The sequence below is a fragment of the Bos grunniens genome, chromosome 19 (assembly GCF_055505025.1).
Source record: "Bos grunniens cultivar Pamir isolate PY7600 chromosome 19, Bosgru_T2T1.0, whole genome shotgun sequence".
Taxonomy (NCBI): domain Eukaryota; kingdom Metazoa; phylum Chordata; class Mammalia; order Artiodactyla; family Bovidae; genus Bos; species Bos grunniens.
In genome coordinates this window covers 8,691,759-8,718,964 of record NC_141183.1, presented here as the reverse complement: position 1 = coordinate 8,718,964, position 27,206 = coordinate 8,691,759, and the positions used below count along the sequence as shown (strand labels likewise).

The 27,206-nt window shown below is 50.5% G+C and overlaps 1 protein-coding gene and 1 long non-coding RNA gene across 4 annotated transcripts in view; one reads left to right on the top strand and one right to left on the bottom strand.

The window, feature by feature from the left end:
- Positions 1-2,172: 2,172 nt before the first annotated feature.
- The window catches only part of SEC14L1 (SEC14 like lipid binding 1), a 49,297-nt gene continuing 24,263 nt past the window's right edge, over positions 2,173-27,206 (bottom strand). For 2 of the 3 annotated variants that reach the window (XM_086355261.1, XM_086355263.1), the window contains exons 3-16: positions 18,760-18,909; positions 18,507-18,638; positions 17,143-17,271; positions 16,222-16,456; positions 15,227-15,336; positions 13,384-13,573; positions 12,482-12,570; positions 11,434-11,504; positions 10,395-10,566; positions 9,976-10,110; positions 7,993-8,127; positions 5,848-6,099; positions 4,637-4,815; positions 2,173-4,488 (exon numbers count right to left, since the gene is read on the bottom strand). In XM_086355261.1, the coding sequence (XP_086211387.1) occupies positions 4,383-4,488; positions 4,637-4,815; positions 5,848-6,099; positions 7,993-8,127; positions 9,976-10,110; positions 10,395-10,566; positions 11,434-11,504; positions 12,482-12,570; positions 13,384-13,573; positions 15,227-15,336; positions 16,222-16,456; positions 17,143-17,271; positions 18,507-18,638; positions 18,760-18,909 (2,085 nt within the window). In that variant the 3' untranslated portion in view covers positions 2,173-4,382. Of the gene's footprint in view, positions 4,489-4,636; positions 4,816-5,847; positions 6,100-7,992; positions 8,128-9,975; positions 10,111-10,394; positions 10,567-11,433; positions 11,505-12,481; positions 12,571-12,849; positions 13,106-13,383; positions 13,574-15,226; positions 15,337-16,221; positions 16,457-17,142; positions 17,272-18,506; positions 18,639-18,759; positions 18,910-27,206 lie in introns of those variants that run through there. The other variant, XM_086355264.1, reaches the window with a different exon arrangement.
- LOC147351147 (uncharacterized) lies at positions 16,346-17,501 on the top strand. The gene is made up of 2 exons (XR_015146838.1): positions 16,346-16,480; positions 16,634-17,501. It is a non-coding gene; the product is annotated as an uncharacterized LOC147351147 (long non-coding RNA).

Sequence of the window (27,206 nt, the reverse complement as noted above, 5' to 3'; positions counted from 1 at the left end):
CTCAAGTCAGCCTCTGAGCCCTTGAGCTACGACCCTAGTGTCTTTGATCACTTCTTTCGTCTTTGATGAGATAAGATGTCCCTGGCTCATCTTGCAAATTTCCTGTACCAGACCTAGAATCAGCCATTTCTCCAATAATGTCTTGTTTCTTTGGTGAGGAAAGGTATTGAAAGACCATAATCCAGGTGCTTTGGGATTCTCAGTGTTTATGGGCTGCTCGTGGTTTCATGCTTATGTATATTCTCCCCACTATCTGAAAGTACAATGATCCTATGAAACCCTTTTTAAGTCGAAATGGCATTAAGGGAAGAAGCAATTACCTTAGGGTATGCTTTGGTACGGAGAAGGCAATGGCACCCACTCCAGTACTCTTGCCTGGAAAATCCCATGGACGGAGAAGCCTGGTAGGCTGCCGTCTATGGGGTCGCACAGAGTCGGACACGACTGAGCGACTTCACTTTGACTTTTCAATTTCATGCACTGGAGAAGGAAATGGCAACCCACTCCAGTATTCTTGCCTGGAGAATCCCAGGGACGGGCGAGCCTGTTGGGCTGCCGTCTATGGGGTCGCACAGAGTCGGACATGACTGAAGCGACTTAGCAGCAGCAGCATGCTTTGGTAAGATTCAAAGAATAAACTGAGATAAAGCACAGACGCTCAGAGACACGGTTCGAAGCTGCGGTGGCTGCGTGTTGAGATGCTACGTGTGGTTTCTGGGAAGGAGCTTGGCGGGGGCCTCTCTCACTACCTAGGTGCACTCCCTCTGTAAACGCTGCTGCAAAACCAACACTGAACGCTATTTTCACTGCCTTTTTTCACAGAATTACTGAAAATGGGTGTTAGTGTAGGTCTTTCATAAAAGCAAAATGGTGTAAGGTGAATTTTGGAAAAGCAGGGGATATCTGTGTGTGTGCACACCCGTGCATGCTCAGTCACTTCAGTCGTGTCCAACTCTGTGACTCCATGGACTTGTATCCCGCCAGCCTCTTCTGTCCATGGAGATTCTGCAGGAAAGAATCTTGGAGTGGGTTGCCATGGCCTCCTCCAGGATATCTTCCCAACCCAGGATCGAACCCAGGTCTCCTGCACTGCGGGCGGATTCTTTACCACTGAGTCAATGGGGAAGCCCCTGGAGTGTGTGTACACATTATATATACATGTTATATATGTATTCACACATACGTAACACCAATGCGGATCAATACATGCTACGACTTAATGGCCTGATACAAAAATCCACCGCCCACTGTTAGGATGCCCGTTCTCAGAGGCTCTGAGGACAGGGACGGGAGGCAGGAGACAGGTGCTGCCAGCCCCACCTGCTTTTCATGTTGCTCCAGCCGCCACTGTGAGAAGCTGCTGCTACATTAATGGCTTGTAAAGTGGGCCCAGGAGACAGCAAAGCAGGAAGGAATCCGGCAAAAGTCTTGCCCTCGGGGAGAGGCTGGACTGGAGCTTGTCTTGAATGCCGCGGGGAGGGGAGGGCAGGCTCACAACCCAGGCCAGGCTGCGGGCGTGTGGGCACCTGCAGGCCTTACCTGCTCCCGCCCCGAGGCCTGGGCACTCCCTGTGGGCACTCCCACCGAGAGCAGGCCTCCCGCAGGCCCAAACGCAGGAGCTGGGGACAAGGCAGCCCAGGTTTCTGAAGGTCCACACTGGTCCCCTGCTGAAAGGACCCATTTTGTTACTAAAGAAATCTCCCAGTTTATTCCAAGGCTTTTTTAAACTTCATCACAGATGATAAGTGAAAATGCAAAGTACCATACGTGTCTTCTTGCCTGTCAAGTACATAAGCGTTTTTGTACAATGAAAAATACTGATTTGTTTTGACATTCCATGTTAAACTGCATCATGTGTAATGCAGACCTAATCCATCTGATCATGTGTTCTGGGGAGTGTTCTTTAGTCAACAGTTTTAATTTAGTATATATGTAAAAGAGAAACATGGTATCAGGTGTCCAGCCTGAGTCCTGTTTGACTTCCTGGAGTCGGAGGAAAGGTGCAGCCTGTTCTCTGTTGGGGCGCGGGGGCGGGGGGGAGACCACTGAGCTGTACCTACTGAGCCTCGATCCGCACCAGCCTCTGGCTCCAGCATCTCCCTTTCCTCTATAGTCTCCTAAGAACGTCATACTCTTCAAAGGAGGTTGCCATTCACAATAAGAAAAAGACTCTTTTTTTTAAACAGTTCACATTTATTATTGATAATAATAAAAAAATCTTTTAAAGACTGTATTGTATTACCAAGAGTGAGGTAATATGTTTACAAAACATTTACAGAATTTGATACGTAAATAATGTAATTAGGAAAGAAGGTGAATTAAGACACTAGTAATAGAAGGGAAACCAGAAGGATCGTTAGTGCTGGAAAAAGGTGGCACGACAGCAGCATCTGAAACAGGGCGCAGGGCGCTGAGTAGGGCGGGCCCAGCGCGGGACCCCGCCCACCTGCCCCACAGCCCCTCCCAGGAGAGCGGAGGGAGCCCTGGAAGGTGTGTGCAGGGATGTGCTTTGAACTCTTAAAGATACAGTCAACTCTGGGGATAAAATAGTGCCACTTCTGAGTCAACTTAAAAAGAACTGGTCTTCAGCCTGGGGGAGGGGGTGGCTGCAATTCAAATAGTTCTACAAACATCCCTGGGCTGAGGTGGACTGTCGAGTGAAGCGTTTTCTTGGCAGCTGTCAGCAAAATCGCCATCTGAGACACAGAGAGAGAGAGAAAGAGAGAGAAAGAGAGAGGGGACCATCTTCAGGTCCTTAGAATCTGGAAACAGGAAGCACTGACAGCAAGCAGTGTGGATCCACTAACTAGCCCTACTGTGCTTTCTGGAAACAAGCCTCTAGGTGCCAAGGGTCGGCTGTGCTCCACACAGGCCCGCAGCCCAGGGAGAGGCAGGAGAGTCTCAGTATGCCACACCCACGGAGGACACCCACGGAGCTCCGCCCCTCCCAGCCCTCCTGACCCCGCCCCTGGCACACCCTGGTCCTCACAGCGCTCCACCTAACGCCTCCAGGGCAGATCCATAACAAGGCAACTCAGGATTTCTGAGGCCGGGATTTCTTCATGATGAAGATGGCACCTGGCTCCTGGCCCAGATTCTTAAAAAGCACAGCCTCTGCCACACACACCATCACGTGACATGCCTTCATTCATTGTGGAGACTGACCCAAAGCAGCAACTGGACAGACTCACAGAAAACCTGCTTTTCCCATAAAAAGCTGAGAAAATGATGGGCCAATAAAAAGGCAGACCAGGCTTGGCGATCAGAATCAAAAAGAAAAAATCAAAAGCAAACCAACTTCATCATCTGATCTGCTTCGAGGACATCGAACCCTCTCTTACTTGAACTAAGTTTCTACCCACCCCTGGACACACATGCTTGCGTGTACACACATCCACAACTTCCTTCACAAAGGAGCCGGGCTGCCCAGGCCACAGGCGGTCCTGGCACAGCCACATGGGGAGAACGCTGGTCAGCTACAGTGAATGTGGGACGTTCCAAAATGGCGAGTGGGGCTCGCTGCCCCTGAAACACCTCCAGCGGCAGGAAGGACCACCTGGGCGCTGACGCCACCCGGCTGTGAGGGGCCCAGGGAGGCCAGTGGAGGAGCTCAGAAGTGAGCCATGCAGGAAGGAAGAGAGGCACACCAGGAGGAGAGGAGGCGGCGGCCCTTGGCCCACGTTCAGGACAGAGAAAGTCTGCTCTCAAAGTACCAAAAGGTTTGAAGGGAGGAGAGAGAAAATAATGTTTAATGATGGCGGTGTTCTTCCTGGCATCATGGGGGGTCCCCGAGAGCCCCCAGCCCCCACTTTACAACAGCGGGTCTGTTTGGTCCCAGAGCTGGGTCGGGACACCCACAGGCTCCCTGAGTCCTTCCAGTTAGGCGGCGACTACTCAGAGGAACAGGAACCCAGAGGGCGGTCAGCGCCCTCGGAGCGCGTCGACCACCGGCAGGGAGGAGGCGGGGGCCAGCTGCGGGCAGGGGACCAGTTGGCAGCTTCTGCTCCACGGAGGAAGGCGGGTCACCTCGGACGGGTGGAGGGGCTTCATCCACTGAGGGACAGTGAGGAGGTGGCTGGAATCGTTTTTTTTGCATCCAGGTTTGAGACAAAGTCAACCTCTTAACTGGTATATAAACTACTTTTCTTTGAAGAGAGCCCTTGTGCTCTGATTGGATTTTGTGCACACTGTATACAAAATCTATGGCTATTGAGTGAGAGTTACAACTACCTGTCGAGATAGCTTCGGGGTCAGTGACTACATTTACCATCTGCAGAGCTATCTGCTACCTAGAGGGCCAGAGCAGTTCACACAACGTGGCCGCTCGGCGGCGGGTGGGCAGCGGTCCGAGGTGGTGGGCCGTCCCCTCCGAGCACTGGGCACTACCTGGAGATCATGGAGCTGGAGTGGGACTGGCTGGACGAGGTGGTGGCGGCACTGAGCTGCGAGAACCCGCTGTGGCTGGACTCCAGGCTGGTCATGGAGCCTCTGTAAGCAGCACGGGAAGGGGAGGCGTGAGGACCCATGGTGACCGCCAACTGCCTTCCAGCTGGACCCTGCCCCCTCGCTCCCCTCGGTCCCCAACCCCTTGTGTGACATCACGAGCTGCCCTGGCCCAGAACCCGGCCTCCCGTACCTGAAGTCCTCGGAGCCGATCACCTCGGTGTAGTACATCACCTTGCACTTGTGGGAGGAGACCTGCAGGGAGGCCAGCACGTCGTCCACACGGGGCAGGTTGGTGGCGGCGCAGGCCGGCGTGCTGTGGAACTTCCACTGCAGGATGTAGAAGCCCGGCCACCGAGTCACGTGGGAGCCCTGGAGTGAGTCGGGGGGCACAGCTGAGGACCACCTGCTTTCCGGGAGCCCCCACAACGGGGACAGACGCCGAGGGGACGACATCTCTGTCCACTCGGATCTAGCGTCGATTACCGACCCTCTCGGTGAGGGAAGGGGCCAGCTACCCTGGTTCGTGATCAGGCCAGTCTCACACTGCCTCCAGGGGTGGGCCCTGCAGCCAGGCCCCCACCTGCAGAGGAGGAAGCAGGCGCCCACAGGGTGGAAGCCCCCAGGGGGGTCCTCTGCTTACCCTCGAGGCGGTAGGGTCTAAAAAGCTTTCCTAGGCCAGCCAATACTCTGACGTGCTTCTAGTGACCTTACCAGCATATCCCGGGTTAAAAGGATGTCAGTCTAAAGTTGAATGACGATCTGTGAAAACTGCTTTCTCCCCCTAACTCTGGAACTAAAGACCGTGTGATACAGCTTCAAACGTTCATTATTTTTAAAACTGAATACTCTCTTTCAGTGTTTCTAAGACCACCAAAACACTGTCAGGCTTATCCCTGAAAAGTGTGAAGGCAGCAAAATCATGCGTCTAATATAAAGGCCAAAAACTCCCGAGAACTACCATTCTGAGCTCAGGCACTCAGAATAACTAGCCAACGTTTTAAATGAACTGATGGAACACTGCAAAGAAATGAGAATGCTTGGTCATGACAGTTAACAGTTCCCTATGTCCTTGTTTATCTCACTTCTACTCAGAGTGATTTTCTTAAAGGAGACCAATGCCGTTGGGTCAAGGGTCATCTTAGCAGCCTCCTGAATCCCAGCAGTGCGTGTACACGGACTGCCCTCTCCTTCCTTCTGTTTGCTTCTGTGAAAACATCTCCAGAAATAATTCATGGCTCTAGACACAAGTCATGGATTCTGCTGAGCAGAGTTCTTCTGAGAGTCACTCGGCTTCCTGAATCACCCTGACTAAGAGGACACACTGAACCGCCCGGCCACCGCCCTAAGGCTTCCTTCTCCAGACAGAAAAGCCAGGCTGTGGGCAGGCTCAGGAGACCCTACCTGCACGCTCTCCCCTTCTTTACAGATCAGAGGCGACTCCACCATGCTGTAGTCCCGGCCCAGCTGCCAGACTCTGTCTATCAGCTGTACGTTGTTCCCTCCTGGGGAAGTGATGCTGTGCGCCCCCAGGGAGTCCTTCTTGGGTGGCTGTGGTGACCGCTTGGAGTGATAGATGTTAAAGACAATGTCCCCTTTGCACACGTCAAAATCCCACGTGATCACCGATGAGGCGTCCACGATCTGAATGAGAATCTGGAAGGAGAGGTTGGCTGCATCAGCCTGCTACGGTGAACATGAGCCTGTGAGCCGGCGCCGCGGCAGCACGTCCCCACCGCCCCCCAGCTCTCCTCTCAGCTGGGGGAGGGGGGTCCCAGCCGCAGGCCTCCTTGGCCAGGCTCGGCACTCGATCAAGTTCCGTGCTCCGTTAGCTCCCCCTGCAGCCTGAGTGTCCCGAACATGCAATTTAGATGCCATTCTAGGCTACCGGGTCCTGGCTGTAAAAAAGGCCTTGATACAAAACAGAAATAACGCTCAACAGCACAGAAGTGGTTCCGAGGGTTGCTCTGGGCTGAGGGGCACAGGGAAGGTCCCAGAGTAAACAGCCCGGGAGGGACAAGAGGAGGGGAGGCGAGCACAGGCTGAGGGGTGTTTGGCCCGCAGCCGCCAGGCTGGGTGGTGGGAGGGAGCCGCGTGGCCTGGGTGGGGAAGGCCCTGGGTGTCGAGTGCCAATCTAAAAGCTGAATTTCAGGCAGCGCCCATATAGCTTCCCAGCAGGGAATGATCAAAGTTACAGTTTCCAAAGATTACTGTGATAATTAAAACCAGCTGTGGAAAGCTATGTATTCACTAAAAAAATCTCGGCAGAAGCCAGCCCCATACCCCACCCGCCCTGGAAGCCGATCGCTGAGTGCCGCAGGCGGTGTGCCGGCTTCCCGGCCAGCAGTCTCTGGTGGTCCCCCTGCCTCGGCTCTGTCGCTACACAGACTCTCCCTAAAGAGCAGATTCCACACACACACGAGCCCTGTCCCATCCCAGCACAGCGGCAGCACCGACACCACGGGCTCCATGGGCCAAGCTCCTTGGGACGCCAGCCCCTCTGCGGACCGGCCCCTTGCGCCTGCGTTCACAGCAGGGACGAGGAACTCAGTCCTTGCTTCATGAGACCCCCGTCCTTGATGTGCGTCCTACTGAACCCTCAAACCAGAGCCGAAGTTTTCAGTGTTCTGACGTAGAAACCCTCTCACAGATAACCCTGCGACCCACAAGAACACACCGCACACTGAGCTCCCTACCCGGGACATCGCGACCGTGACCTAAGCAAAGACGAGAACGCAGCCTCCAAGTAAGAAATTAATCCAAGTAATCCTTGAGATGCAGTTGTCTCCCCCCAAAGAGGCTGGGAGTAAGGCACCTCAAGCCCGTCTCCGCTCATTCAAACCACAGCATCGTGTCCACTCACCCCAGGAGGCTCGGGTGGTGGTGAGGGAGGCACCCCGGCCAAGCATGGAGGAGCAGCACAGGGTCAGCTTAGCCAGCTTCAGCCGGGCGGGATCCCGCGACCCTGAGCCACACACCTCGGCCCGGAGCCCAGGATGAGCCGAGCCCACTCAGTGCGCTAAGACCACTCAGTGCAGAGACACTCATGACACCAGAGCGCACGCGTGTGTGGAAACAGGCACAGCCTTGCTCAGGCACCACCACAGGCAGCAAGGAGAGAACGCATGGCGTGAGCTCCTCCTCACCACCAGACTAGGAAAACGGGCAAACTCCTTAAAAAATAGTAAATAACCAAACCCAGTCAAGAAAACACAGAAAGTGCTGAAAACATTAAACTGAGAAGTTACAAACCTCCCCCCGGGGGAGACCTGCGAGGCGCCCCGTGCGTCAAGGGTCTTGGGTGGACCGGACGTGGAGACGCCTGCCTACTCTCCTCCTGGGGGCCCTGACCAAGGGCAGCCAAGGTCTGCTCTGCGAGAGCCTGCTTGCCAGCATCGACAGCTACCTTAACTGCAGACCAAGTGCAGACCAAGACCAAGTCGGGGAAAAGCATCTGATTCTCCTAAACGACCCCCTACTGGGGAGACCACAGAAGAACCCCTGGGGGGAGGGGAGACCCAGGCCCCGTGGCTTCAGCCCGGCCCCTACCTCGTGCGGGGCCCCTTTGAAGACGCTGGCAGACTGGTAGATGGTTTCGGTCCAGAGCTTGAGGTCTTCGTTCTCCAGCTCCTCCGCGGTCCTGTACAGGGACTTGGGCACCAGGCCCCCCTCCGGCACCTCACACTGGAAACGGAAACACGGCTTGAGAGCAGTGCCCACGGAGGCCGATCCCGAGAGCCACACGCCGGCCTGACACGCTCAACTCTGCGGAGCCTAGCTTAGGAAATGGGAAACACTGGCCATGTCGTAAAATACCCTGCACTACTTAGGCAACATAATTGAGAAAAACCACTTAAACACACGTGTCTCACTTTGAGTAAATGAGAACAAGCTGAGGCTGATCTGCCACAACGCTCACAGTAGTGCGTGTGTGGGACAGCATCCAGCTACTGAAGCTGGTTTACGTAAGCAGCGCTGGGTGTTTATATTGTGCTGCAAAGGAAAACGCTATGTGAGGAAGAGTTTTATTCTCTACAGCACAGGCGCTATTTCTATCATGTGCAAGTAAGGGCAAGATGTGTAAGTAACGGGGGAAGTTTAGTGTCTGTGCCGGGTCAAACGACCAGTCCACACCACCAGCCAAAACCCATGAAGAGCGGCACCTTTCGAATTTGCTTGAAGCAGGCTAAATCAGAATTTGCACATTCGTGAATGTCCTAATTGACCCGGATATAATGACTGAACCCTCGAGTTCTTAAAATCCAAGTGCTTCCTGTGGTACCTGCCCTGGGAGGTGACTACACAGGAAGAAGCACGGCCATCTCCGACGGGCAGGGCGGCAGGACTCAGGGAGGCCGCTGCAGTGACGGCAAGCTGGACGGCGTCAGACAAGCGAATGCAGCCTCAACGCCAGCCCGACGGTGGCACAGAAGAGCCAAGCCGAAGCCTTAAGAGCCTGAGCGGGGAGACCTCTGCTCTTATGGGGGTAGATCTCTGCTCTTACGGGATTCTTACCATTGCTAACACAGCACAGGGGAGTGGAGGCTCTGCCCACTCCAGCCCCGCTGCTTCCATTGCAACTGGAAGAGCAACCTGAGTCGTGCTCTGATACACTGCGTCTGTGTGTCTCCACAGATCTGACCCCAAGCTGTAATCTCAGGGGAGCTGGGTGGGGGTCCCCTGGCTCACTAGCTCCCTGCACTGCACTGTGGTTCCATCTGCGACTCCTCAGAGCGGGACTGAAGGCCTGAGAACTGAGTTCAGCTCTAAACTCCTCCAAGAATCCCCCAAGATCCCCCAAGTTCCCATCAGCAGCTGAACACGTGAGCCAGCCAGGGTGGCCGCACCTCCACATCGCACAGTCTAATTTACTGTGAAGGGGAGTGGACTCCCTGCTGGCGTCACCTGCTGCGTCAGCAGGGCGAGTGGACCGCTCCCGGCTTGTTTCCTGGCCCTCACATCAGGCCGTCTTGCCCCCGGGGCCATACGGTCTTCAAGGAGCTAAACTTCTCTGACTCATCACATGCCCCACTCATCACAGTACAGGGGCAGAAGTGGAGCCATCTGCTTGCTAACCCAGCCATGCAGTGTACTTCAAATCCTGCATTACATAAAAGAGGATGAGCTCCCTTAATTACCCTTTTTAAGATGTGTTCCTGACATCATCCACGGGGCAACCTTTTTGGAGAATCAATTTGATTTTTTAACATTTTAAAGAAATGCACAGCTGCTCTAAAACGGTTAAAGAATCTAATTCACGCAAAGCTGAGAGCATAAAGGAAGCTGCAATCACACTGATTCTAAAACAAGCTCTCTTTAGTGTTTAACAATGAAGAATGTGTATGTTATCAAAAATTACCTAAATGGCTCTGTTTAGTTTAACCCAGGATCAGACAGATGCCAGCCAAAACCCCCAAACTGAAAGACAAATAATCCAAACGAAAAGTTCTGAAAATCATTTGTGTCAACCACACCCACCTTCCCTGCCCTTGTGAGTAGTCAGACGTGTTACCTGCCTACGTAGGTACGTACCATGCACTCTCCACTCAGGAAATCTGGAATGATCTCTTTGTCGATGTAATCCAGCAGGCCTCCAGGCCCCTGGTAGTCATTTCCTGCATAAATGAGGAATTTCCTTCTGGTGTTGTCGTCAATGAATGGACTAACCTACAAAGAATTGGAAAAGACCACGCAGTTATACTTGCTCTGCTGTCTGTACTTCAAGGGTGAAAATTACATGCTGATATTGGGGGGGTGGGATTCAAGTTCGATACGCTCTTTCTGTAAAGTCCAAAGTGTATGACGTGCGGACTCTCGGGAAAACTTTCTTCCCTTAAATAACCTGAGACACTTTGATCTCTCCACGCTTGTCTCGTTTCTTAACTAGTGATACAACTTGGAGTCACAGACACACGGACAGGAACCCGCACTCGCCCGCCGCGGAGGCGCACCAGCGTCCAGAGCACGGGGAACACGCGGGGGGCGCGCAGGATCAGCAGGCGGCCCAGTGTCTCGGGGTAGTTGGCCTCCACCACCTCGATGATGCGCAGCAGCGCCTTCACGCCCGGCCTCCACAGGTGCCGCATGTTCAGCCCCTCCAGGTCCACCAGGCAGGTCCAGGAGCTGCAGGTGAGACCAGCTCTGTTCAGCGCGTGCACACTCAGGAAACCACGGCCCAGGGTGACTGGCTTTCGTTTTTTATGTTCTATACAGTTGCTAGTGTCCATTTCCAAAAATACACTGGGTTTTCAAAATCACAGTGTAATGAACTCTACCGCTATCTGCCTGTATTAAGACGTGGGCTGCGTGTAATAGGACCAATCCCCAAAATACCAAAGCCACCAAGGGCTAGGGAACCAGGATCAAAGGTGCAGCCATCCATCCAGGGAGGCACGTGCTGCCCTGGACCTGCTGAGCCCCCTCTACTGACCCAGCGGGGCGTGCGTACGGCGTTTAAATACACGTGTGACTGAACGTTACTGAGTCAAGCGCTGCGGCAGGGGCCGGAAACACGGGAGTGAACAAAAGCCCTCAGAGTCCCTGCCCTCCTGGAACTTCTGTGCTGGTCAACCATCCAGACCCTTCCCAGGGCCCACCTCTGAACAACTGCACGTCTTCAGAACAGTCCACCATGACTGCAAGTTTGGTTTAAGAGCAGAGAATCATTTTCTTCTGTCCCACCTCCTCAGCACCAAAAAAAGCAGAGCAAAAACCAAGCAACTGGGACCCTGGACTCCCAAGGACCATGAAACTACCACAGGCCGAGAGGACAGCAAGGCCTGGGGCAGAAGCACCAAAACCCAGCAGCTGCCCCGCAGCTGACTGCAGCACACGCCCCACGCGATTATCTGTCCCACCTGCTAGGACACCATGGAAAACAGTAACTACTCAGACTTGGTCCTAAAAACCAAAGCAGAGTCTGGCTTTTTAAAAATCAACTAGAAATACGTGACTCCTATTTCAAACAAGCTCGGAGGAAGAAGCAGCTACCTGATAGGCCGGCCAAAGACCTTAGTGTTCTCTTCACACCGTCGCAGGCCTTCTTCGTTGATAGAAAGAACCTGTGTACAAGAGCCAGAGACGTTGCCCATCAGTCTAAGGGGCCGACGCGGCTGCATCCGGCTGCGCGGGTGACGGCGACACCATGTGCCTCAGGGAGGCGTGTAAGCCAAACGCCATCTACGTCCTGACACGGCCGCACGCACAAAACACATCACAGAAGCAGCAGCTCGCTCCCTCATAGGCACGTCCAGAGCGAGCGTGTCTGAAGAGTCGGAGGTGAGTGTCGGCGGAGTGGCAACACAGTGAAGCCTCACACGCCAGCTAAGAGAAAGGGCAGTGTGACAACCGACCTCAAGTCTGGCTGAAGGGACCCCTTTGAGCTGGAGTAACAAGCCCTTCCCCGACAGATGCAGTCCACCCGTAGACCTGTGTGCATGTGTGCGGGAGCGCCCACGGAAGCACACGCACAGTGCTGGGCACCACAGAAGAGGCACAAAATGCCCACAGTGGGTAATGTGGGACGACGGCTTCTCCACTGCCTTTCAAGGTTCTGCTTGCTCGTTTCTACTTTAAGGCTAACATTCTTCTCTTGGGGACTACCCACGCTGTGCAGCCTGCCGGGGAGGGGTTGAGGAGACAGGGAAGGAGGCGCTCACAGCCCTGACAAAGGACGCTCAGAGCCAGGACCACGCTGTGCTGGTGCAAGAGCACTGCTGAGAGGCCTGACGAGAGGCGGCCCCAGAGCACAGCGAGGGTAGGCGGCAGGACCCACATCAGCCTGGGGGTGCGGCTGGGGGAGCGGGCGCCCGGCCCAACCCCCACGCCCCCTGGAGCAGCTGTGCCCGCGGCTGTGTTCGTGCTTCCCCACAGTGAAAACCGTTTTCTTAACTTTTGGGCCCTCTTTTGAAGTTTGTAGAATTTATAAATAGGTCCTCCTTTCTAATGATCAAAGTGATACACGCTGTGGCTACAGGACCATGGTCCCCTCCCACCCCCGCCGACAGAGAAGGAAGTGAAGCCAGCGGGCAGCACTCACGTATCTCAGCAGGGCCTCCTCGCCGAGAGCCCTCACCAGGCCTTTGGTGTCCATCTGCCCCAGCCGGAGCACGTAGAGGGGCCGGCCGTCTGCAGGGGAAGGACAGGCGGCGTGAGCACTGCTCCTGACCCGAACCGGGGGACGGGCGCCCCCATAGGCCAACGGGGCCCCGTGCGCTCTCCTGCTCTGGGAAGCAGCAGCTGGCTTCGGCAGTGCCTACAGGAGGCCCACCCGGTCTTTTCCCACCAGAATTGTAAAAGGTGAAAACAAAGGCCAACTGATGGAGCAGGTCATTAGCAGGGCCCCGCTGGGGTGAGGCGAGCCCCGCGGAGCTCGGCCTCTGGCTCTACCCGCGCGCACTGACGCACCTCCACTGCGGGGCTCGGTGCAGTAACCCCACTCCACCTGCCACCGAAACTGAGCCAGAAGCCTGTCCTGCAGGTGTCGTGTGCAGAGCATTCTGACCAGATGGCCCCACATCTGATCGTTCATTTAGGGATGCTGCTCTTGGTTACGTTTTGTTCACTCCCCAGGTAGAGCTAAGAACCCTCCTGTTGTGATGTACAAAACCTGGCTACGCGTTGTTACAGACACTGCACGGGTTAAGCCACTGCAAAGCACCTTTACTAGCACTCTGCTCCTGCGAAAACTCAGCCTTCGGAGTTTTAAAAATTAAACAAACTCCACCTGATTAAGGAATGAAGTGGAGCAGGCTACTGGGCGGGGGGAGCGAGTAGCCAGGAAGCAGTGGCCTCAGGCCCTCCCTCTCCACTCGGCGGGGCACCCCCAGGGCAGCGGCAATAAAACAGGCGCCCACTCCTTCACACGGGGAAGGGGAGGGACAGCACACCCGAGGCCCCTGTTCCTCTCAGCACGGGTACCGATGCCACGGTCCCGGCTACCTTTGTCGTGATGGTGCCAGCCGCCCGCGTAGTAGTCCTGCAGGACCTGGGGCGGGTGCCAGGTATCGAGGATGTAGTCCACCTGGTGTTGCTTGCGCCAAGTCAGAGACTGACACATGGTCTCTCTGGCCTTGTCGATGTTGAAGTCCCGGGCGCGTAAGAACCGGAGAATATGCTCATCTTTCGGGATCTATTGAGAGAAAGAGATGTTTCTAAGCAATGTGAAAAGTTGCTAATGGGAAAAAGCAAGTTACCAAGGGAATAAGACTCTAAAAAGTCTCACTTCTTACTGAGAGCGAGCTGCATTATTACACTATTTAAAATTAGCCACTACCACAAATACCTTCCTTAATGCTTTAGAAAATCTGCATTATTAGTCTGAATAATCTTTAGACTATTCCCGTTTTAGCTTCAGCAAAGGAGAGTGAAGGCGTAAGGAACTTCTTAAACTCCAGCTGCTCTGACTCACTGAGCTAACCCGCCAGCTTCTGTGGTCTGCGCGCGTTCCGGCACAGTATTACACGCGATAGCGACGCAGGACGCAGAGCAGTGCTGTTGGCTCTGATAGCGGCGCTGGTGTCCTGACACCCCAGAGCCTTCTTCAGGTTCCACTCCTGGCAGCTGACAAGTCTGACAGTTTTCCCCGAGGGAAACAGAAGGCCAAGACCGTGTCTGGGTCTCCCGTGGCCCGGCTGTCCTCGTCCCTGGCCACATGCCCACGCTGCAGGTGCAGATGAGGGGGGCATGCAATTGGCATCCACCTGCCCCCCCTCCTGGGAAAATAAAGCACCGAGATGCACGGTCTCCTCTCAGAAAGGACTACCATTACACGGGAGTGGCTGGGAATGTCGGTCCCAGAACCAAGTGGCCTGGCTTCAAAGCCCGACCCCAGCAGTCACTAGACGTTAAGGCCCCCAGCAAGTTACTGAACTTGTGTGTGTGTGCACAACAGGTGATAATAATAGCACCAGTTCATGGGGCTGCTGGGAGGATTTAATAAAGATCTTAAACCAGAGTCTAATGCACGGTCAGTGCCCAACAACGGCAGCTCTGATCACAGCGGGGGAGTTCTCGCGAACAGATACAAACAGTCCTTGGATACTGGACGCTGGAGACCAAGACCGGCAGAATTGGACACCAGGCCAGCGCAGGAGGCCAGGAACTACCCAGACACGTGGATCTGCCTCCGTCCCACACTGGTCCCCCGTGAGATTACAAAAAAGCTAATTCGTTATGAGGCTTACTTACCAAACACCTCAAAATCAAAGCACAGGTTAATTTTTTTAAGATTTTTTTTTTGAAGTGGACCTTTTCTTTAAAGTATAACATTTGTAACAATACTGTTTCTGTTTTATATTTTGGTTTTTTGGCCACAAGGCACGTGAGATCTTGGCTCCCTGACCAGTGATTAACCTGCACCAGAAGCCAAAGTCTTAACCTTGAACTGGACCATCAGGGAAGTCCCAAAGCCCAACAGTTAATCTCTGAAGAACCTGTGAACTACTTCCAAACCTTCTGAAAAGTAAAATGAATGAATATTTGTAATTAATTCTTACAACACTGCTTTTACTGTAACTTGATACGTAATTATTTTTAAGGCCATTCTCTGTAACATCTATAAATACGCAGCTAATTATACACAGCAGGGCATCCTAACTCGCTACAAAGGACTCAGACGCCGCACACGGGGTCACAGATCCAGTGCCTTTTTGACCAGAGGGACATTCCCACCTACGGCCATCAGGCACATTGACTGTGAGTCACTCGAACAGGACCAGGCGTCCAGGTTGAACAACGGCACCCCTGCACACGTGCCTGGATGCACACTCGGGCAGATGCTCACCTTGCCCTTGTGGGTCTCCTGGAGCCACTGGCGAAGCCGGATCAGGCAGCTCTCCTGCAGTGGCGTCAGGTCGCCCAGGTATCTCTTGATGTAGTCTGCGTCTAGTTTGTCTAGAATATCAATTTCGGACATTCTTAACAATAAGAACATTGGAACTTGAAGACTTCCAAACTGCCCCACTCGGTGACGTTCCCATGTGGTCCAGGAGTCAGAGATAAACGAGCCACGGGGGACGGTGGACTCTAACCAGCCACCAAAGGGCCCCCCGGTGACTGTCTAAACCCAGTCACCGCAGAAGCACAAGGAAACATGTGCATTCCAAGACACATCCAGCTGCCGCCAAGTCACCACTGTTTGCCAAGTATCAACTCTATTCACAATATCACGGCTGTTATCAATATTTAATAATACTTAATTCAGAGGGCAAAGCTGAGCCACAGAGAAGGCAGGGAAAAATAAATGCCAATGATTCAACAGAACTTCTGAGGGCAGAATTTTCTTGTACTGTCTTACTTTACATTGGGCATGACACTGAGCAATCAAAAAGGGTTTGTGTGCGTGTGTGTGTGTGTCACACGAGAAAGGCGTGGAGCCTGCCACCTACAGCTGTGTCTCTCCATGAAAGTCACTTGGTTCCTCTGAGCCTTAGTTATTAACTCAGTTATAAAACAAAGACAAAAGCATTTCTTACCTAAAAGGGACTATTATTAAATGAGCAAACATTCACAAAGTGCTCAGAAGAGTGCCTGGCATCTAGGAAGCCGAAAATGGGTATGCTGATGATATAACTGTGTTAACCCCTTCCTGACCATTTTTAAAAACTCTGGTTTCTTCATTCTAAGAAAAAAATAAAATGAATGTGTTATGTAAGCCAGAGGCAAGGGGACAGTGATAAGATCCATCTTTGTTCGTGTCATAGCTATGTGTCCCAAGAGGCAAGGGTTCCAGTTCAGCCTGGAGTCTTGCCCTTAGAATGAGGCCCCTTGCAGACTCACCGTCCGGGGTCCCTGCGGTGGGCTCGGCTGCCCCACTCGGGGTGCTGAGGGGCTCGCCGCTCAGCCCTTCCTTGAGCGTGGGGTCAGGCACGACGACAGTCAGTGACGCTGCTGGTTTCTTGCAGGACAAGGACGTCTCCAAAGAGGGGGCGGCGGCAGGTGGAGTCCAGCGGGGCACAAATGTGATGCCTTCTTCCTCTAACTGACGAAGGTAATACTCGATGATTTCCTTGCCCTTGGGAGCAAAGCCAGTTTTGAGGTTAGTACTACTACACTGAGCTTTCAAGTTACTCACTCCTCAAGGGTTTTGAAAACCATGATGAAAACTGAGTGACTACAGAACAAATAGGAAAAAGAAAAGCCAAATGCTTCTGTGGGTTTTTTCCCCATAATTTTACTTCCCCTTCTCTAGAGGCCTAGGAAACCATGTCTCGGACAGTGTTACGTCACCAGTTGCAAGCGCTGGCTCACCGCCCTGTGCCCAGGATGTGCTCTATGTCTCAATCCAAACGCTCTCCAGGAGCACCGAGAACAAGCCTTGGGAAAGCACCCCCTAACCCCAAATGATAACATCTGACACCCAAATGCCACGCTGATGAGCAGCAGCAGGAAAACAAGAAGGGAGCTTCTTCCAGGGAAGACGCGCCTCACCTCCCAAGGCCTCGGAGGGACCCGAGAGGCCTCCCCCAGCGGGCCCCGGACCCTAGTCCCCACCTCTCCCTGCAGTTCCGAGCAGGCAGCACCACAGCCAGCGGCCGAACACTCGCCCCTGACCTCCACCAGCGACCAGCGCGGTCTGTGGCCCCCATCCTCCCCTTTGACTCACCGGGACCCCTGACTAACCCACCCCCAGCCTCTGGAAGGGACCAGCTTGGACCATCTCAAGAGACTCCTGCCCATAAAACCCCAAGGGACACTCACTTTTTTAATGTTGCTGGTATATTGTTTCATTGCAATTTTTTCTACTGTACTTTCAAAACCAAAGAAAGATTTAATATCTAAACTTGCTGACTGTTCAAAACAGGTCCAGTCTTCATTTTCAGGGTGAACCTGCAGGTAAAAGAGAAAGTATTCTCATTAATTATACTGACGACTGAGAATATTTGCTCCTCAGTTCACTGGTACCAAGGGGGGAAAAAAACACTTATTTTACTAACAATGTTATTATCATGAAAAGAGCAGATGGAAAAATTACAGAGAGATTCAGAATTATGAAAAGCCTCAAATAATATTTTTAAAATATTCTAAAAATGACTATTAAAAGGAGAGCTTTATTTTCATGCTTGGTAGTATCATTCATTTATTCACCATATTTACCGAGTAGTGTTCTCTATCACAAACAAAACCAAGATCCCTGCCTTGTGAGGGTTACAGTCTAGCAGAAGAAGACTGGCAGTTGGCCATAAACACAATAGGTAAGAAGTTAAACCAGTGCTGGAAGAGAAGCACTATGGGGAACAGGAAAGTTGGCAGCAGGGCTAAAAGGACTGGAGGGCAGTTCACAGAATTAAACGGGGCGCTCAGGGCTGGCTTCGTCGAAAGGCAGACCTGAGTGAAGCCTGCAAGAGGCAAGGATGGGCATCGAGCAGAGGTCTGGGGGCAGAGGGAGCAGAGAGACCAGGGGCCCTTTGGGAAGCACACCGACGTGATCAGAGGCTGTGAGACGGCGGGCAGGCCTGCGCACGAGGCAGCCAGGACACAGAGGAGAGAGGAAGAGAAAATGCAGGGCCTCATGAGCCACTGTGAGGCTTGTGGGTTTTTCCTCTGAGTGAACTGCAGACACTGCAGAGCTCTGAGCCCTGAGAAAGCATGACATGATCTGACACACTTTAAAAGGATCACTTTGGATTCAGTGTCAAGGATACACTATAGGAAGGTGAGGGAGGAAGCGAGAGACCTACTGGGTTATTCCAATACTCCAGTCAGAGAAGTTCTTGCTCTGGGTGGTGAGCAGGCAAGACGGGAGGCAGATAAATGCACTCAGATCCAATCTCAGAGGGACACATATTTCAAAAGTGTTAGCGTGGGCCAGAAACGATGTGGCGTATTCATATTAAAGAACAAACCAGGGCATCACTTGGCCACCTTAACTGCCGCAACAATGTAGTCCATCCTGCAGGACACGCCAGCTGCCACCCTGCTGATCCCACGCATTAGAAACCAGTAACTGTGTGTGACGGAGAACTGCCCTCTCAGACAAAGACACGCACTGCCTACCGCGAGGGCCCGAGGGCTCTCAGAAGACCACGCCCCACCTCCCACCTCCGCCCCGTGCAGCTACTCACGCTGTAGCAGCAGAGCTCGTTAATGATGACCCGATTAGAAAACGTTTCATTATGGGCCTCAATGTGCAAAGTACGTTCCCGAGAGTTCAGTGAGTTTTTCTGGATAAAATAAACGTAATCAACTCCTGCAATCTTCAAAACAGAAAGAAAAAAGGGTTAATGAATAACACCCAACTGCAACCAACAGAAGCAATAAGCACAAATTCATTTTAGTTTTGGGGGGATTGCCTTTTAAGGTGTCCTTTCCAGTTACCTTTTTCAGCAGTCGAGGAGCATCTATATCCAGTTTGCAGCGCCTTTCTATAATGTGAATAGCCCCATCTTCACTCCTGAATTCATTCACAGTGTCACTGTCCACAAACATTGGAATCAAAGGACACGTAGGGAACCTCCTTTCATAGGCCTGTGAATACAATTTTGAAAAAAAGGAACTGAACCAAGATACAGCCTGGCAGTCTGGCACTGATGGTGTCCCTGGAATACAGGCATCTCTTCATACACACCAACAGTTACATCACAGCTCCCTTCATCTTTACACCTTAAACTTTCAATATTTGAAGAAAGAAAAAGACATTCTGTGTGCATGGATTGGAAGACTCAACACAGTAAAGATATCAATTCTCCCCATATGGATAGAGAGGTTTAACATAATTCCTTTAAAATCCCAGCAAGATTTTCTTTTGCAGCTTATGGACAAGAGTACTTTAAAACTTAAACCGAATGGCGATAGAACGAAAATAGCTAAAGCAATTCTGGAAAAGAAGACTATGTTGGGAAGCACCCCTTCCCATCTCAGTATGAACGCTCGATATGCGGCTACAGGAATCCAGACTGTGTGCACAGGTGGAAGGAAAGACACAGAGCTCCGTGGGTGGGTCAGGGAGCCACAAACTGACCCTCCCAAATGTGCCCCCCACCAGTGTTCTGCCAACAAAGCTGCTAAAGCAATTCAATGGAAGAAGGATGGCCTTTTCACAAATATTACTGGAGAAATTACACATCCATAGAGAAAAAAAGGAACCTGATAAACCCCATACTTATAGAAACTATCTCAAAATGGATTATGAACTTAAATATGTTTGTAATGTAGTTTTAAAAATGTATTTTTTGACTGCACCATGCAGCTTGTAGGATCTGAGTTCCAGGACCGGGGATCAAACGTGAAACGTGGGCCCCTGGTAGTGGAAGCACAGAGCCACTGGACCTCCAGGGAAGTGCCTGTAGCGTTTTTGAAATGACAAACTTGTAGAAATGGAGAACAGGTTAGTGGCTGCCAGGGGACGAGCGGGGAGTGAGTGGGACTGTAACAGTGTAGCAGGAGGGGAACCCTTGGGAGACGCTCTGTCTCTTGACTATACTGTGTTGATATCCTGGATGTACATGATGCTCAACGACAGTCTCTTTGGATGTTACTGTCGGGAGGAAAAATGAGTCAAGAGCCTGTGGAATCGCTCCATAGTATTTCCTGGGAATAATATGCTATTAATATCCTATAAGTCTATCATTATTTCAAAATACAAAAACTTAAAGAAGATTTGCTATATAATTTGTCCAAACTTTTAGAAAATGCACACAGGCACCAGATTTGGTTTGCTCCATAGCCATCCGTGAGGATTACTGATCTAAAGATAACTGAAGCCGTCCAGTGGCTCACAAGTGTGGGTGAGCAGGAAACCACAGGACACGGCGGGGAGAAGACACCTGAGAGAGGAAGCCCAGGGCTCGCCTCTCAGCTCTGCTCCCCATAAGGACAGGCACCGAGGTGACCGACATGCTACTCCCCTCTGAGGCTGCAGGAGAAACATGACAAGGGGAACTGAGACATCCCATCTGGAAACTAATGACAACCAAGCACAGATCTGAGGAAGAAACTTACAGTGCTGAAAAGATTAATCAGTGCGGAGGTGGCACACACTGCCCTGACTTTACCTCTAAAAGAGTGGCAGCAGTTTCAGAGCACTGTCATGCTAAAAAGTCAGTCTTCCTGGGGAAGTTCCACAGGCGGTCACAAGAGACCCCATGAAACACCAGAGCAACTGGGCAGCTCCTCCACCCAGGATGCTCACGACCATTTCATTTCAAGTGACTCGGTCTTCTGTATGTGTCTCATCTTCTTTCCATCACATTATCAAGTTTCCCCAGTCTGAAACATGAATGCCGCACTCCTGCTGTCCACGTTATTTAAAAGGCACCAAGCTAGGCAACATGCGAGGGAGGGGAAGAGGAAGCAGACAGTTCAGGAAATGGAGTCAGGGAAACACACAAGTGTCCTAAGAATAGGCAAGTGCTCTAAGGGCGCAAGGAGAAAAGAGTAAACAGCTTGGAGGGGTGGAGGCTCCGGAAGGCTGAAGGGAGAGGAGGAATAACACTGGGCCTCAGTGGAAAGGTCTGTGCGTGGTCAGTGATGAGGGGAGAACATTTTCAGGACAGAGAACCCAGGAGTGCAACTCTGAGGAAACCTCAGGGTGAGCGGGGACCCACAGCCAGCAGAGGAGGGAACTGGCGACCTGCACTCTGACACTGCCTGCCACGCTCCTGCTCAGCACCCAACCACGTGGCCAGGCCCCCAGGGTGGGTGCGTGTGTGTGTGTGTGTGTGTGTGTGTGTGGCTGCGGGGACCAGGACCAACAGAAGGCCCTGCCTTCCTGGAGCTGCCCTCCTGGTGGGAAAGGAGGGGATGCCACCATGTCACCATCTGGTCTGGAAGGGAGGCAGAACTCACGTGGTGACCAACTGCATTTGCTTTTTAGATGTTTTTACTTTGGGACTTGAAAATACATTCTTCATACTTATCTACTCCCCTTCATTCAAATACATTCTGAATCCCGTTAACTGCTAGCGTGGGATATAAATCACAGGAAAATTCTCTTTATGCCTTTTATAATAAACAACATTTAAGAAGTTTATTCAACTGCTGAGATCATACCTCGGATAATTAAGGCCTCAATGAGGCCCTAAAATTTGTTAGTATTAGGCACTGCACACACAATTCTAGAAAAAAAAAATGCTGAGTATCCTTTGTTCTACACACTGACATTGTCTAAACTGACTTCTAAATTTTCCTACATTAAAAAAAAAAAGGCTTTGTACATTCCAGCACTATGATATGTCAAGAAACTGAGATTACAAGGGCTTCAAAAAAAACACAATTCTTCTTAAGTGACATAAAGGGTAGAGTAAGTCCTTGGCAAGAAGCAACCTAAACTCGGCCCTCTACCACTTAAGTACCTATTATATCATTTGCAAAATACCCACAACATCCTTTAAATTCCTGAAATAGAGTGGTCAGCATAAGGCATTACCCACACAGGCTAGCCTTGAATTTAAAACAGAAAAAACTTTCCATTCCCTGTAAATCTATCCCTCCACATAGACGCGTACTCGCTGAGACATTCATTTTCACCTCGGTGTGCCCCAACCAGCTGGTATTTGAGGTATCCAGGCTAAAGAGCCACTAGCACAGGAGTCGGCATGTTCCTCTCCAAGACTCAGCCTGTGTGGAAACTGGTTAGTAAGCATCTGGCCTCCTCCCTCCACTTGGCTACAGGGCAGAGACCAAGTCCTACTTCTCTTTGATTATCCAGAAGAAGGACCTTACTCACTGTCTGAAACAGTCACTGTTCAACAAACATTTTTTGAAATATGGAATAAGAGCTTCCTAAATAAATCAATGAATCCAGCTTCGTGTTTCTGTGCTCACGTACCCTGGCTTATCTTTAGGAGATATGTGAGGCTATTGAATTTTGTGTACTGTTAGCACAGAAAATTAACTTTCTAGAGGATTAAGGGAAAGGAAGACTGAAAGAAGTTGACAAAACTTTAGTCTCTGAAATTGCTCAGGCTATCAGCAGTATTCTTGCCTGGGAAATCCCATGGACAGAGGAGCCTAGCGGACTACGGTCCATGGGGTCGCAAAGAGTAGGACATGACTTAGTGATTAAACAACCACCACCACCACCCTAGTTTTTCAGCACAAACCAAAACCTATAAAGTTTCTGAAGCCTCTGAAAATTAGAAGCATTCTAATTGTATTAAAATATTAAAAGCATTTACGTTCTAGCTCTATCTGGAAGGGCCTAGAAGATATGACACCTCAGCCGCAATAAGCAAACTTGGCATCCAGTTCCTATTTTCCAAATACCACTGCCTACTAAAAAGGAAGCTGTGCTCCTTGGAGAAAAGGCTAATTACAAGTCTGGAGCAAATAAAGGTCAAGGTGAGTCTGAAGCATTTCTTACCAGAAATCAAGAAAGTGCTCAATGACTGATGGGGAACCAGCCCGAATGGGTTCCCCTTGTCAATCCCCGGATAACTGGAGCACCAGAAAGAAAACAGGTGATAAAGCATTACAAACCATATAGAAATACTCAAGAAAAACGGGCAGGAAAGAAAATTTAACAGAAAAGATCATCCGATAATCACAGAAGGAATGACATGATTAGAAAAACCACATTCTGCAACCATCAATTTATAATAACTGATTCAAGCAAGGATCATCAAGGGATGCTACAGAAAGGGAGTTGCTGGAAGACACCACAGCCTCAAATTATGATCCTGCTAGTTATGTGTGACAAAGGCACAACAGAACCACTACCACGCAAAGACCTAGCGGACATCACCTTCACCAAATGATGGGAACCACCTGACAATCTGCTGGACGCCACGGAAGCACACACAAGCATGAGTCTTCGTGATGCAAACTGTGAACTAAAGCTAATCAAGAGGACAACCAGACACACCCAACTTATGGAATATTCTGCAAAACAACCAGCCCAAACCTTTACAAAAGAAAAACTGTCGATTTCCCTGGTGAGTCCAGTGGTTAAGACTCCGTCCTCCAAAGCAGGGGGTGTGGGGTCAATCTCTGGTCAGGGAACCAATGTCCCATACACCATGGGAGTGGCCAAAAATTTGAAAAAAGAAAAACTGTCAATGTCTTGATAAACAAAGAAAGTAGGGGAGTGTCTAGAATTAAGACAACTCAAGAGACAGGATTATCGAATGCAATGCTGCCCTGGCTCCTGGACTGGAATAAACATAGCTCTAGAAAATAGTTAAGGAAACGTGACCATATTAAGTAGTATTAATTGCATATTAAGTAGCAGTATTCTATCAGTGTCAGATTTCTCAGTTGTGATAATGACAGTTACATAGGAGAACATCTATTCTTCAGTATTTAGGGCAAAAGTGTTAAGATACACACAGCTTACTTTCAAGTGGTTGGTTCTACGGGGAAAAAAAAAGGTGTATGTGTGGGAAGGAACAAAATAAAACAAACATGTTAGTTTAGGTGAAATGTGTACAGGTACTCACTACACTTTATCAACTTTTTTAACAGAAATTTTTCAAAACAGAAAGTTGGGAAAAATATTAACAGGGAAAATTCACACGAAAACCAACGGTGCCTCTGCATATAACTGATTAAGTGCAACAGGTCACATTCACCCGTGAAACTGTTTACGAGGTCAGGTGCGCCCACAGCCCAGTCCAGGCAGAGGCCAGGCGTCCAGTCCCGGGGGCCCTCCTCACGGGGCCGCCTCCCCCGGCGGCTTGCTGTCGCTCGGAGGTGAGACACAGGCCCAGGGAACTCAAGCTTCTGGTTTCTAAATCCCGATTTTACAAAGTGACCCTATTTTTAAAACCCTGTTTGGGACAAAGCCCACACCTGCAGGCCTTCCATTTTATTTCTACAGGAGGAAATCTCCAGAAGTGAGGAAGAACCCCACGTTTCAACCACCACTAGGTTCCAATCACTTCATCAGAAAGAAGAGCCAAGGGAACTTTCAAATGCCTTTTTTTTTTTTGCCAACTATCTGCAGTACTATCAAGTCATTTCCTAATCACACTCAATATTTATCTAATACAAAAACCAAGAAAGGCTGAAGGAAAGTAACTCTTCCAGAAGTAATTGCTTCAGAGGGAGAGGCATGTTCTTTGATGTTTCCTCTTAAAAGGAAAAATTACTTTTGGAAGAAAAATAACCACTGCAGTCATTTGCTGGCTCTCTCTAACACCGAGGTCGTTTCGACGGAGAAAGCAGCCCTACGGCCTTTTCCACTCGCCTCTGCGAGGAGGGCCGCTTCTCGGTGACAGCTCCCTCCTACCTTCCGACGCCCACCCTTCCTCTTTCAAAAGGGATTTCTGAGCCTGCAATTTGGGAGCTTGGCAACAGTACTTTGAGTTTTTAACCAACCTTTGAATGCAACTGTGACATAACTAAAAGCTAGTACTGTGCTAAAGAAAACCATATTTCAGTGAAGACATTTCAACCTGTGAATTAATAAGCTTAACACTGCATTCTGCCAGGAAAACCCATCCGAAAGAAATTCCATTTAAAGAACCCACCTTTAAATTGAACTCTGTTCATACCCAATTTAGCCAACAAGCTAAGCCAGCTGCTTTCCATGGAGAAACTTGGCTATCCTATGGCACCAGACATGACCTTCATAAACAGGTCGGGTTTACACTGAAGAATCAGTGAGTGAAAAAGTTAACTGTCGCTTTAGACTCTCTTAGAAATTGAAGTCATGAAGTAAACTGTTAGCTGCTCAGCTGTGTCTAACTCTATGCGACCCTGTGGACTGTAGCACACCAGGCTCCTCTGTCCACGGGATTTTCTGAGCAAGAATACTGGTTGCCATTTCCTACTCTAGGGGATATTCTGACTCAGGGATTGAACCCAGGTTGCTGGTGCTCAAATAATATACAACCCATCAAGAAAATGTGACAAACTGACCCAAGTCCCTCAGAGTTCTATTTCTATTAATCCTGCCTCTCAAATTACACACATGTGAAGAGGGCCTGTATACGCAGCCCTATGCCAAGGTTCTAGAGAACACACGAGTGGGAGACACAGGAACATGCGCCTGTACACAGGCAGCAGGGGCCCCCAAGGAAAGGTAAGCAGCGCGGGGTGGGCTGAACGACAACGCCCTGGCCGGGTGGCTCCGGAGGCTTCGTGGAGGCAGTAGTCTGCAGGGGGTCTTGAAGGGCAGGCAGCTTTAGAGAGGCAACCTGCAGAGAAGGGAACATTCCCGGGTGGGGGGAACAGGAGTAGAACCAAAAGTCCGCCAAGTTGGATGAGTCTGTGGCTGAAACTCAAATGCAAGATGATCATCTAAGCCAACTGCAGATAGGAAAAGTGACGATGACCCAGGGAACCCAGGGGCCCTGTGCTGTCACAATTCAGCCCTGCGTGGGCCCTCGCACTCCACCTCGAAACTGAGGTTCCAAATCAGGTGCTGTTTGTGAATAACTGCTCATACTTAACAAGATAGTAATGAAACCAGAATCTGTGGATATCTGTGCCCTTTGAAAGAAAAGTTATAATTCAGTTAGTCATAACATATACTTCATTCATACAATTACTTACTGACAACCCAATCAGATTATCTACCTTCAAAGCAGTACAAGACTAGCAACAAACCATGGTAAAATGGCGCACACAACTGTATTAGGTAAGTTCTGTATTTATCCCACAGTCAATCCCCTCCATTCCCAGTCTTCAGATGGATCAATATATCAAGTCATAACAACAGGATTGGAACCTGCTAGTAAGATCAAACAAGAAAACATAATGAATATACTACAACTAAAACGATACATATAAAAATTTAATCTGCCCCAAGCCATTTCCCTCTCAGTTCAGTTCAGTTCAGTCGCTCAGTCGTGTCCGACTCTTTGCGACCCCATGAATCGCAGCACGCCAGGCCTCCCTGTCCATCACCAGCTCCCGGATTTCACCCACATCATGTGCATTGAGTCAGTGATGCCATCCAGCCATCTCATCCTCTGTCGTCCCCTTCTCCTCCTGCCCCCAATGCCTCCCAGCATCAGGGTCTTTTCCAACGAGTCAACTCTTCACATGAGGTGGCCAAAGTATTGGAGTTTCAGCCTTAGCATCAGTCCTTCCAATGAACACCCAGGACTGGTCTCCTTTAGGATGGACTGGTTGGATCTCCCTGCAGTTCAAGGGACTCTCAAGAGTCTTCTCCAACACCACAGTTCAAAAGTGTTAATTCTTCGGCGCTCAGCTTTCTTCACAGTCCAATTCTCACATCCACACACGACCACTGGAAAAACCATAGCCTTGACTAGACGAACCTTTGTTGGCAAAGTAATATCTCTGTTTTTTAATATGCTATCTAGGTTGGTCATAACTTTCCTTCCAAGGAGCAAGCGTCTTTTAATTTCATGGCTGCAGTCACCATCTGCAGTGATTTTGGAGCCCAAAAAAATAAACTGACAGTTTCCTCTGTTTCCCCATCTATTTCCCATGAAGTGATGGGACCGGATGCCATGATCTTCGTTTTCTGAATGTTGAGCTTTAAGCCAACTTTTTCACTCTCCACTTTCACTTTCATCAAGAGGCTTTTTAGTTCCTCTTCACTTTCTGCCATAAGGGTGGTGTCATCTGCCTATCTGAGGTTATGGATATATCTCCCGGTAATCTTGATTCCAGCTTTTGCTTCTTCTAGCCCAGCATTTCTCATGATGTACCCTGCATGTAAGTTAAATAAGCAGGGTGACAATATACAGCCTCGACGTACTCCTTTTCCTATTTGGAACCAGTCTGTTGTTCCATGTCCAGTTCTAACTGTTGCTTCCTGACCTGCATATTTCCCTCTAAGATCAAACATATCTGAAGCTTAAATTATTAATTCATCTTACACAACCTCAGATTCCATGATCCCAATAACA